General features: G+C 38.1%; 2 protein-coding genes across 6 annotated transcripts; one reads left to right on the top strand and one right to left on the bottom strand.

Annotated features, from left to right (window-relative positions):
- Positions 1-212: 212 nt before the first annotated feature.
- LOC124997735 (galectin-2-like) lies at positions 213-4,917 on the bottom strand. Of its 3 annotated transcripts, none has more exons than XM_047571694.1 (5): positions 4,772-4,917; positions 2,049-2,131; positions 1,863-1,942; positions 612-783; positions 213-515 (listed from the first exon to the last, which is right to left on the bottom strand). In XM_047571694.1, exons 2-5 carry the CDS (start codon positions 2,055-2,057, stop codon positions 369-371), a joined length of 408 nt encoding a protein of 135 aa, XP_047427650.1. In that variant the 5' UTR covers positions 2,058-2,131; positions 4,772-4,917; the 3' UTR covers positions 213-368. The 3 variants fall into 3 exon arrangements, with proteins under 3 accessions (XP_047427650.1, XP_047427652.1, XP_047427651.1); XM_047571696.1 differs by lacking the exon at positions 4,772-4,917 and adding an exon at positions 3,919-4,012; XM_047571695.1 differs by lacking the exon at positions 4,772-4,917 and adding an exon at positions 3,668-3,746.
- pick1 (protein interacting with prkca 1) lies at positions 3,267-11,833 on the top strand. 3 transcript variants are annotated; one of them, XM_047571693.1, is made up of 13 exons: positions 3,267-3,435; positions 3,953-3,983; positions 4,082-4,193; positions 4,416-4,544; positions 5,227-5,293; positions 5,402-5,491; positions 5,574-5,627; positions 6,833-6,895; positions 6,986-7,119; positions 7,398-7,490; positions 8,603-8,653; positions 8,768-8,912; positions 9,809-11,833. In XM_047571693.1, the coding sequence occupies exons 2-13, from the start codon at positions 3,955-3,957 to the stop codon at positions 10,075-10,077; spliced, it is 1,236 nt and encodes a 411-aa protein (XP_047427649.1). In that variant the 5' UTR covers positions 3,267-3,435; positions 3,953-3,954; the 3' UTR covers positions 10,078-11,833. The 3 variants fall into 3 exon arrangements, with proteins under 3 accessions (XP_047427649.1, XP_047427648.1, XP_047427647.1); XM_047571692.1 differs by having other exon boundaries at positions 3,267-3,449; positions 3,925-3,983; XM_047571691.1 differs by having other exon boundaries at positions 3,268-3,435; positions 3,925-3,983.
- Positions 11,834-11,936: the final 103 nt, after the last annotated feature.

The following is an 11,936-nucleotide window of genomic DNA, read 5'->3' as shown; positions in this document are numbered from 1 at the left end:
AGCGACTATGAGCGCTACCATTGGCCGTTGCCATTATGTATATTTTGCCATTTTATTGAGTTAACATAGCTCTACATTTTTACAAATTCTTCCTGGCCTATGCTTGATCCACATTTCATGACTGTACATTTTTTTTTGTTTTTATTTTAAGTTTTAAAATGTATAATCAACCTTTCAAAAATGACAAAAACAAACTAACAAAAAAAACAAGATTTAAATATTGACATTTTATTTTATTTTGCACAACAGAACTTGAACAGTCTTTAATTAAAGACAGGCTCTCATGTTTTAATGATGAACATTTCTTACAATAACTGGCCTTGTCTCAAAGTCTCATCTGTAATTGTTCAACACAGGATTCATGAGTCTCAGCAGATCTTGAAGCAGGTCAGTTTGAAGTCCCCCATGACTCTGATGTAGTTGATGACGTCCACACCAACACGGTTGGGAAACTGGACTTCATGTCCATCAGGAAGCTCCACTTCAAAGACGTCTCCAGCCAGCTTCAACACAATCTGACACAGAAGGAAAACCTTTTTAACTTCAAACAAAAATCCCAAACTAAACTACATGCATTGCTAAATTTTATCAAGGAACATCTTTGTCCTCACCTTCACATCAGAGCCCCTCTGTAGAGGGTTGTGTATTTCCCGTTTCTCATCACCCCAGCATCCAGCAGCCTTGGAGTTGCACACAAGCACAGCTCCATCTGTGTCGTCATGGAAACGGGGGTTAAAGTGCAGCGCCAGGTCGTCTGAATCAGAGCCGAGGTCAATCTGGAATCTGAGTGGGTCAGAGTTTATACAAATGTAGTGTTAGTTTGGAGAGTGTGCAAAACCCACATTGGTTCACATATCTGCACGCTGTAGTTTTTCTCCATTCTCCTGTCTGGTTAAAAAGGGGATCAGGCATCAACAGCCCTTTTCTAATCCATTTGGACTCTAATCTATTTTACTGAGATTTGAGCTTTGACTCAGCCACTACAGAACATTCACCTGGTCGTCTTTAAATCGTGTCGGTGTAGATTTCTCCGTGTGCTTTGTCTCCCAAGTCGTAGTTTTCTTGCAGGCTCAGATTGTCCTCAAGGAATTCCCTAATATTTTGCTGCAACCATTTCACTTGATTTTTTACAAGTCTTCTGCAGATGAGCATGATGCTGTCACCACCATGCTTCACAGTGTGTTTTGGTGATGTGTAGTATTTGGTGTCTGCCAAACAGAGCGTCTGACAGAGCCACAGAAAGTTACATTTTGGTCTCATCAGACCAAAGAACTATCTTCCATTTGACCTTAAGGTCTTCCATTGTGTCTTTGGGTGAATTCTAGTCGAGATTTATTTAGTCTGTCCCATCTCAGTTGGTGATGCTTTTAACTCTAGACAGATTTCTACATGAGCCATATTCCTTCCATTTCCTAATTGAACTCAAGGGTACAGTAAGTGACTTGGCAGTTTTTCCTTTGTATCCATCCCATAAGTTTGATTTACTTTTAAATATCATTTTCTCTGATATGTGTTCTTTTGTCCTCATGGTCTAATTGTAGCAAAGATTAACCATTGAATGACCTTCTAGCCACAATTGTCTTGAGATGCACTTGGGTGATTTCCAAACTACGAGACTACTGGCACCGATTGACTGGACCTCTGCTGAATAAGGTGATGACTTACGCAATATGCGATATTACTTTTATTATTTTTTTTTTTTTTTAAAGAAGCCCAATTATATTGATTGTGATTCCATTTATAAAAGCAATAAAAGGGGAAAACATCCAAAGGAGTGAATACCTTAAACAGGAACCATATCTTACTGCCACTGTAACTTCATTTAGTAAAGAAGCTACATGTGTTGTGTTTGGTTAGCTCACCTCTCAGCATCATGCAGAATTGTCCCCTTTATTTTGAGTTGATCTCCAGGTCTCAGATCCACATTCTTTAGTTCAAGTTGCTAAGAAACACATATTTGTAGTTTTCAAACACTTCACTCAGATTCAGTTCAATTCAACATATAATAAATGTAAAGGTGCCAAAAACAGTCACAAATTTAAACTCACCATGCTCATAGTGGGTGCTGCTGAATACTCCTGGACCCTAATGAAAGATGTATCTTAAGTAGATGGTCTTAGCAGACAGGCCTCTGGGAGACAAAGGATAAGTGCAGTGACTTTTTACAAATTTATAATGTAGGACACACTGACATGATTTTAACACAATGTGACTCAATCATCACATTCACAAAGTCCATTCAATTCACTGTGCTGGCTTTTAATCATTCTGACTATTCTGTTTAACGACCCTTAATGAATAAACAAGCTGTGAGTAACGGCCTCTGTAAAGTGTTTGAACAAAGTAATCTGTTTATTTTTAGATTGTAGAAAGTCTTCATGTATGATTAACGTGCTTAATTATTAATGAAACACATTCATGATTATTATTGGTATTTAGGATGATGTTCTTTATTGAAGTTTGTCAATTTTAATTCATCGTAGGTTGTCACTGCAACCTGTGACCAGACAGATTCAGCTCCACTCACACAGTGAACGCTACAGGACGTCTTTCATACCAAACTCTATCAATCTGTACAAATTATTATATTCTTCCATCTCTGTTTCTTGTGCATTTGTGTGTATGCTAATCCTGTTATTATTTTGCTTATATTATTTTTATACTTAGTTATTTATTGATACTCATCTTTTACTATTTAACTTATCCTATTATTTTGAGTTCTTTTTACAGTGTGCATTAGTCTCCATGTCCCTTTTCTTGTTTCACTTTTTAAATGTATTGTTTAAAAAGTAAAGCACTTTGAACGGTAGTCATTTGTTTGGTGCTCTATAAATAACACCACTGGGTGGCAGTAAAACAACGTTTAATACGCTGAATAATTTCCGTAGGACTATTATTGTCCATTAATAACAACTGTTCTAAATAATAAGGAAAGGGCCAAATTGATAATTATTCTCACCTTGTACAGTTCTGTAAATAAACCGTCCCTGTTACTTTAAAAGTTTGTCAACTTTTTGCAGTTCCTCACTTTGACCACTGGGTGACAGTAAAAACGCACGATTAAATTCGCTAAATTATTATTTTTTAAATAATTGCGTTGATTTATCGTTGGCAAATTAATCAATGTAGACTGATACACTCGATATAAACATCTGAAACATGACGGATATGACCTTCGAGTTTCTTACAGTTGCTAAGAGAAAACTGTTAGTCCTCCTAAATAACAACTTCCGCTATACACCCCACCAAACACGAGAAGAAGACGAACTTCCGCTCTACTGCCGGAAGTGACAAAATAAAGTAAACATGAGCTGTCAGTAGATCCAGGGGTTAAGATAATTGCAAATAAAGGGGGTGACTAAATATATACATATGTTTGTTTTTGTTTTTTCATATTGACATCTATGTGACAACCTTTTGCGACGTCTGAAGAAGGTAAATCATTAACGGTCTGTTAACGTTTTTAATCGGACGACATCTGTTATTGCACCTGCCATTAGCATCCAGCAGCTAGCTGATAATGAAGCAGCGTTAGTTTACGTTACTATATTAAAATATTACATTGGCTCCTTTTTTACCGCATCCGTCTGTGTTTTTAGTTTGACCGCGACTCCCATTTAGAGTAATTAAATAATGTAAATCTGAAGTAGAAAGCGCAGTAAGTTACCGGATGTTTCTGCTGCTCCTGCTAGCGTCTTCTCACCGACTGCACCACAATCAAGTCAGGGCATCAGGGGAGTGAAGAGTCAGTTCAATTTAAATCAGCTGGTAGTTATTTTTTATTCTATTTTAGATTTGGACTTCCTCAAGATAAACATCTCCTCCTTTTTTTTATTATTATTTCATGGTTATAGAGCTGAGAAATCAAACCTAAGGTTCAGCCAAAGGAAATTTATCTGATAGTGTTTTTGTTCTCACCGGCAGGAGTGACACGGTCCTGTTATGTTCACAGACATGGACTATGAACTGGAGGAAGACAAGCTGTGAGTAGCATCCATCCCTCTATCTAATCCTATAACATAGTAGAAGTGTGTGAATTCAGTTTCTGAACCGATCATGCATCACGTGTTCTTCTGAACAGGGGGATACCAACAGTGCCTGGTACTGTGACTTTGAAAAAAGATGCTAATAACCTCATTGGCATCAGCATCGGTGGAGGGGCTCAGTACTGTCCTTGCCTTTACATCGTCCAGGTAGGTACACAGTAATTGTTTCTGATAAATGTGAGTGTTTCCATGCCCCAAAACATCAATCACTTTCAAACTTTATTGACAAAGTGGTGACAGATTAATGCAGACTGAGCATCATATCTGCAGGAAATATTGACAAGATTGTAGAAGAAGCATTAAAACCAAACACTACAGTAAACCCCAGATTGCTGAAGTCATCTGTATTTTTTAAATGTTGTCTCCCAGGTCTTTGACAACACCCCAGCTGCTCTGGATGGGACAGTGGCAGCAGGTGATGAAATCACAGGTGTGAACGGGAAACCAGTGAAGGGAAAGACTAAGGTGGAGGTGGCCAAGATGATTCAAGCTGTCCAGGTACACAGGCTGGAGTCACTCTCTGTAGTTTATCAATAGTTCTAATAGATGGGTTACTATTTAGTGTTTGCTTGAATGATATTCTTTAATGTTTTTGTCCCTCATTTTAATGAAAATTTAAACCTTAAACACAACTTTTTAAGAAAATATGGTGCAGCATTTGAAAACTGTGACGTGCAATCACACAGGCACAAACTGGAATACACAAGGAATAAAAGATAACTTACTTAGTATATTTGTCGTGTGGTGGCTGCAGGTTTATCAGTGAATAGTCCGACTGATCAGATCGGTCCGTGAAGAAGAGAGAGGGATTTCACCGGCTCGCCAAGCCGTGATAAAAAGATCCAGACAATGGCCTGTAGCATGTGGCACAGCGTCACCAAAGTAGAGTGGCTCTGTTTTTTTTAACATCCTTTGTTCACACCAGGAAAAATTCCATGACTTCCTGCAGAACCAAATAAACACGGGGTTCAGTATTGGAATTAAAGTATTAGATTGTGTTGCTGTTTCCCTTTCAGTGCACAATGCTGCACCATGAATCCTGCACATTGTTCTTTTTACCTCATGTCACACATTTAAATTTACTCTTTTTTACTTTAAAATATATTTTATAGAAATGTTCTCCTCCTTTTTTATATCTTATCCAATATAATTTTGACTTAATTTTGTATTTCTCGATCAGGGAGAAGCAGTAATCCACTACAACAAACTGCAGGCCGACCCGAAACAGGGGAAGTCTTTGGATATAGGTATCTCACATACACACAACCACTTTGTATTCTGTATTTTAATATCATACACTGCATTCTTACATTGTCACTTGTCTTATTTGTAAAACATGATTCTGTGTAATTCAGTGCTGAAGAAAGTCAAACATCGCCTGGTGGAGAACATGAGCTCGGGCACAGCGGACGCTCTAGGGCTCAGTAGAGCTATTTTATGCAACGGTAACATTTTCTTTCCTGATTTTGTTTATTTATATGATTTAGATTTAAAGCTCTGCTGGTCTAACCTGGTTTTATTTTACAGATGGACTGGTGAAAAGGCTGGAAGAGCTGGAGAAAACAGCAGAGCTCTACAAAGGTCAGTTAAATGGGATAATTTCTCTGATGGAATCACTGTTGAGTTTTAAGTCGAGTGGTTCAGTATTTTTTAGATTGATTTAAATCTATTGGTCTTTTTTTCCACATGCGCAAACAGACGAACGAATGAAGGATGTTTTTCTAATGTATTGAACAGCTACGTTTCTTTGTGCTGTCACGGTAATGTTTAGATTGTAGACTGTAAATTAAAGTGGAAGCAAGCAAGTAGAGCTCCCCCTGGTGGCTGGAGGCCACAGTATAGGTCATAAGCTCCGCCTTCTCCATGTTAGTGGGCGGGGCCTTGGGCCAAACTAAAACATTTAAGTACATGTCATGATCTCTTTTCAAGGACGGTTTCAGTCATTTCAGGTAGTTTAGTTTGTTATTTGATGCTTTAAAGACAAGATGTGGCATAATGGCGACTACCAGTTGCCATGCCAACTACTTATGTGATTCCGTGGGACAATGAGAGTTGTAAAAACAACAAATAAATAAATATAAGGTATAATCCAACATAATGGAGGTAGAGCAGAGCATAGTATTTAATGAAAATGGACGACGCTTGTATCCCTGTAAAAATAGCATCAGTTTGGCCAATGACAGGAAGTGGCGACAAGTTGTCCATATTTATATACAGTCTATGTGTAGACACTCGTCCAAAAGCTTCTGCAACCTCTTCTTTTTATTCCTAGTTAAACAAATTGCCTCCTGAGAGTAATGGAGTTTTCCTTTAAATTGAAATATGGGCCCGTTCACTGTTGTAGCAGCAGTGTTGGGCTTGGGAACCAAATACATGATGTTAACGTCCCAAAAATAAGATAAACAGTCGGTGGCGCTAACTCCGCTTTTCAGGTACCATTAAATCATAGCAGAAGAAGAAAGGTGATGCAAACCGATAATTTCATATGATGATATTATTTATAATCAGCAACAATTTTCACTGATCATAAATTAATTCAAGACATAATAACGTATAAATAACAATCAACTTTTATTGTAAAATAGAACAAGTACATAAAGAAAATGTTTACATTTAATAAACATGTGCTGCCATCTGATGGGTAGGTTTGTCCACAACTCTGACCAAAACAGTGCGCCCTCTAGTGGACAAATTATGAATAGAAAAATTATATTTATTGAAAAGTCACACTTTGCAAATTCATCCTGATGGGAATTTGATGATATTTCTGTTCTGTTTGACTGTAGGGTTGATGGAGCACACCAAGAGACTCCTCCGAGCTTTCTTTGAGCTTTCTCAAACTCACAGAGGTCAGTTATTCAATGTCATTTGCTTTTCATTCTCTCGGAGGACGGGAAGCTTTGTCCGACGTGTGTTTTATATGTAATGTGTCTTTTCAGCATTTGGAGATGTTTTCTCCGTCATCGGCGTGCGAGAGCCTCAAGCTGCAGCCAGCGAGGCGTTTGTGAAGTTTGCTGACGCTCACCGCAGCATCGAGAAGTACGGCATTCAGCTTCTGAAGACCATCAAACCGGTGAGTCTGAGTCTCTTTCTGCCTTTATTCTAGTTTTTAATCTTAAAGTGGTGAGTCTGAGTTCCTTGTGATGTTAAAACGTGTGCAGCCTTCCTCTGAATTTCACATTTTAAGCCACAAATAGACATAAAAACTCTTTCTACCTGAGCTTTCATGTCATTTATTGACGTCTTATTATTTGTGTTGATATACTCTTGAGCTATGATGAGTCTTATCTTCATCAAACATCATGTATGGTAAAAATAAAAACCCTCATCTTTTGTTTTGTCATTGCGCAGATGCTCCACGATCTGAACACGTACCTTCACAAGGCCATACCAGACACCAAGCTCACCATCCGCAAGTACCTGGATGTCAAGTTTGAATATCTGGTAAGTTCTTCTGCTTTAGAATCAAAGGTGTGTGTTTTTTGATATTTCAAACTCAAGTCTTCAACAAAGACCTACCAAAATCTTTGGTTGATTGGACTTTTTTTTTTTTTTTTTTTTTTTGTAATTTTCCCCCACAAATTTAAATTTCTTTAAATGCACATTAACATGAATCCAAAATATTTCAATAAAGGGATAAGGGCTTAATGTTGAATGCAAAATGATAATAATAATTTATAAATAGCACTAGGCTGAGTTTAATTTAGGACACATATAGTAGGTTTGGAGGTTCTTGGCCTGAAAAACATTGAAGACCCCTGATCTAAATTGTTATGTTGTTACCATTAAAGGACATTAAGTTTCCTCTTCAAAAACTGCATATGTTAATATTTTTTCTACTTTTATTTACATGAAACCTTTAATCCACTTCATTACTAATCACAAATACAAGAAAGTTGATTATTTCCTGACTTTTAACCCTTTATGTGCCAATGTTTGTGATGGCATTGATTTTTCAAAAAAAACAAACAAACACAGAAATTGGAATATTTTCAATAATCTCAATGCGATGAGTCTGAATGTGAAAAAGCCAAAGTGCAGCTAATTCAATGGATTTCCAATGGGTTACTACAAAAAAACAAAAACAAAATCCATCAAAATCAATGTTCCCACTGATGATTGACATGTCAAAGGCTCTAATAATCCTCCCATAGGAAAATCCCCCTTTTAATGTAGATTACTGAAAATATTACAATTTTTGTGTTTTGTTTTTGTTTTTTTCCAAAAAATTGTGATGCCATCACAAACACTGGCATAAAAAGAGAAACTTATCACATGTTTAGTATTTATGTTTAGTACTGAAGTGGATTAAAAGATTTATGAAAAAAATATTAACATGCTGTTTTTAGGCCTTAATGGTGACAACGTAACGATTTTAAAATCAGGTATGAGGGTTAAAATTACTAATGAACAGACGCCACTTATTCATGTGATCATTTCTACTAGCGGTTGAATGAGTGGGTTAAGTTGGTGGACTTTAATCTGTTCACTTACTACCACCTCCACATGTGTCCGTGGTCAGATCCCTCGTGACGCATGTTTTCTTTGTGTTTCAGTCGTACTGCCTGAAGGTGAAGGAGATGGATGACGAGGAATACAGCAGCATTGTGAGCGACCGCTTCACTTCTTCTCTGTTTTTGGTTGTTTGCTCTGAATGGAAACGTATGAGACGGTCTAACGTGTTCCTTACGCTCTGTGGCTGATGTGCTGTCCCCCTACAGGCCATAGGAGAGCCTCTGTACCGCGTCAGCACCGGTAACTACGAGTACCGCCTGGTGCTGCGGTGTCGCCAGGAGGCTCGGGCCCGTTTCGCCAAAATGAGGAAGGACGTTTTGGAGAAGATCGAGCTGCTGGATCAGAAACATGGTTTGTGCCTGTTGTATGTTTAAGGAGACAGTCGCCCTTTTGTGTTTTGATTGATGCCTTAATAATAACATATTTACATAAAACCAGCTCCATGTTGATGAGAGCTTGTTATTCTGGGATGTCCCAGTCTGATACCAGTCTTTCGATATACGTATTGAATGTCCTGTAGAGTTATAAAGTCATTCCTTGTCTTCTCCTGTGGTCGAATGGATTCGGTCCAATAAATCTTTCTTTGCATGCAGCGTGGAGCTCGTACCTCATGTTCTCTACTGTTTGTAATGTTCTGGTAATACGAAACGGCCATGAACTCAAAATTTGTCTCCAGGAAACTTTTCTTTTAAACGTTAAGTGTCTGTTGTTGTTTGGTTGCAGCCTCTGCCTGAATTGTTGAATCTAGTTGGTAGTATTTACTGTTTGTCTGACTGACTGAAGTTTTTCCGCATATAGTTCTTCTTCTTTTTCTTCTTCTTCTGCGATATTTGGCAGCTTTGACTGTAGCCAACCACCATTAAAACAGAAGAAGTTTTGGTTTATGGCCGAACTAAAATGCGTAACCACATCTGATCTGATAATTTTTTTTAAATCCCCAATATCTAAAACATTTTAAGCCACGAAACATCAAACACAAACCAACCAAGAGTTTCCAACTCTGCAGACAAGACTTCAAGAAGTTATTTGCAAACATCACAACAACCGACCTTTTCCTGAAGGTGTTTGTTTCCCCTTTGAATCGTCTTTATAAATGCATGCAAACACTGGAATAATCTCAGCTTCAAAATATAATATCATTTTTGTTTGTGCACTTTTGACCCCTATCTCTTTCGTTTTTGTGCACATGCTTGCTATCAGTCATTTATTTAAATCCATTTCCTCCTCCTCTTCTTCTTCATCCACAGTTCAGGACATCGTGTTCCAGCTGCAGCGCTTCGTCTCCGGCATGTCCCATTACTACGACGAGTGCTACGCCGTTCTGAAGGAGGCCGACGTCTTCCCCATCGAGGTGGACCTCTCCCGCACCATGATCAACTACAGCAGCCAGTCGCTCGCCTACACCGACGAGGACGAGGACGAGGACGGAGGAGGAGGAGGAGAAGGAGAGGAAGGAGGAAGCGGCGCATCCAGACAAACGGAGAACGGCGGTGAAAAACTGATCGATGACGCATGAGAGTTTAGTTGTCACTGGAATTTAAAGTCAACACACTGGATACTACTAGAACTGCTGCTGCTGCTGTGATGATGATGATGATGATGATGGTGGTATGTTGTGTTTTCTCTCCTTGATTCTCTCACATCGATTATTATTTTACTTTTGCAAATGTGAGTGCTGTGGATGGGTTTTAATATGAGGTGTGCCTTCTAATGTGTCTCCGTGTGATGAATGTGGAATATTATACCTTTGTATTTATTTATTTTCTGTGTCATGCATCCTGCTGCTTCTTTTTGGACCCCTGATGTGTTGCTGTAAATGTTTTAAGTGTCTCAATCAGCAAATGGAACTCAAGCTGTTGTTGAAGACATCAGTGGGGAAAATTAAGCAAATGCAAAACATTATTATTATCGAAAACCCTAAGCTGCAGCTGGGTTTTAATTATTAGTCTTGACTACCTTTTGAGGCCTCAGTGTGTGCAGGCAGACGGCATCACTTCTAAATTACTCTGAATCCCCGGGGGTTCCTCAGGGATCAGTACTGGGGCCACTCATACTTGTTTTACATACCGTGTTTTCTCAGTCTGACAAACAAAGCGAAACTGTTTGAGATTCCTCTGAAATGTTTCATCCAAGCCTTCAGTCCTAAATGGTTGGAGGGGGAGTTTAGGTTTTTATTAAATATATCAGTGGGGAAAATTGACCAAATGCAAAACAAGACGTCCAAGTATAGGGTTCTTGTAGCTTATTATCGAAAAAAAACCTAAGCTACAGCTGTGTTTTAATTATTAGTCTTGACTAACTTTTGAGGCCTCAGTGTGTGCAGGCAGACGTTCATCACTTCTAAATTAATCTGTGAATCCCTGGGGGTTCCTCAGGGATCAGTACTGGGGCCACTCTTATTAATTTTACATACTGTGTTTTCTCAGTCTGGAAAACACACACAACTGTTTAAGATTTCTCTGAAATGTTTCCAAGTCTTTGGTCCTAAGCAACTAGAGGAAAGTTTAGGTTTTTATTCATATCATCTGTGGGGAAACTGGACCAAATACTCACCTAAAATCAGTGGCAGTTGTTCAGTTTATTCTCTGGACTCGGGGTGCTAACAACGTTTTAAAAATTATGCAGAAAGTTAGGACTGTGATGTAAAGTAATAATAAATTCCTCAATGTTGCATATATAGTCTCTTCAGCGCCGCTTTCAAACCTTCTGTCTTCTTCGGTCATTTCACGTGTGCACTGATAATCAATCATATGTTCCAGAGAAGAAACCTAAACATTCCTTCAGTCGTTTAAAAACCAAAGACTTGGATCCAAACATCTTTAAAGAAACTCTAATTGCTCTAACTGTAATTTGTTTTACCTTCTTTTTTGTGTATCTATGATTTTAAGCTGCTCACATTCCCTCCACTACATGATTCCAGCTGTTACTTCACATCTGTTTACGAGTCTAGGATGGACACAGCAGCGGAAATATTTTAAATTTAAATGTAAAAAGTATATGCAAAGGGAAAAGGTATCATTTTTCTTTCCTCTCTATTTATTCCTTTTTCCCCCAAAATATATTTAAATGTTTAAGAACTGGATTTGTTTTGGTTATAACCACTAGGGGGTAGCATAGCACCAGATCCCACTGGAACACTGGAACGAGTGCGTTTCATTGTTAAATGAAAACATTTAGTTTTTTCTGTATAACTGGAACATAATAAAGGGAACTACTGTAAGCTTTTATTTTGTTTTACACAGACCGGTTCATAAATAAAGTACCGCATACTAGCCGCAGTTTAAGTAGTATTTATTTGGACCAAGACTTAACATATTATCAACTTGTATTATTACGCTGTGTCCGTAAGAATGTAAAATAAAAAGTGATTTAGAA

This window comes from Mugil cephalus, chromosome 20 (genome assembly GCF_022458985.1).
Source record: "Mugil cephalus isolate CIBA_MC_2020 chromosome 20, CIBA_Mcephalus_1.1, whole genome shotgun sequence".
NCBI classification, from domain to species: Eukaryota; Metazoa; Chordata; class Actinopteri; order Mugiliformes; family Mugilidae; genus Mugil; species Mugil cephalus.
This window is presented reverse-complemented; position numbering and strand designations above follow the sequence as displayed.

Bases quoted from the DNA above. Each gene is read 5' to 3' on its own strand.
- LOC124997735 (XM_047571694.1), bottom strand. The intron at 784-1,862 runs GTGAGCTAACCA...TGACCCACTCAG, and splicing joins ATTCTGCATGATGCTGAGAG to ATTCCAGATTGACCTCGGCT. The intron at 516-611 runs GTGAGGACAAAG...CTTCTGTGTCAG, and splicing joins AGAGGGGCTCTGATGTGAAG to ATTGTGTTGAAGCTGGCTGG.
- pick1 (XM_047571692.1), top strand. From the start codon at position 3,943: ATGTTCACAGACATGGACTATGAACTGGAGGAAGACAAGCT. The intron at 3,984-4,081 runs GTGAGTAGCATC...TCTTCTGAACAG, and splicing joins GAACTGGAGGAAGACAAGCT to GGGGATACCAACAGTGCCTG. The intron at 4,194-4,415 runs GTAGGTACACAG...GTTGTCTCCCAG, and splicing joins CTTGCCTTTACATCGTCCAG to GTCTTTGACAACACCCCAGC.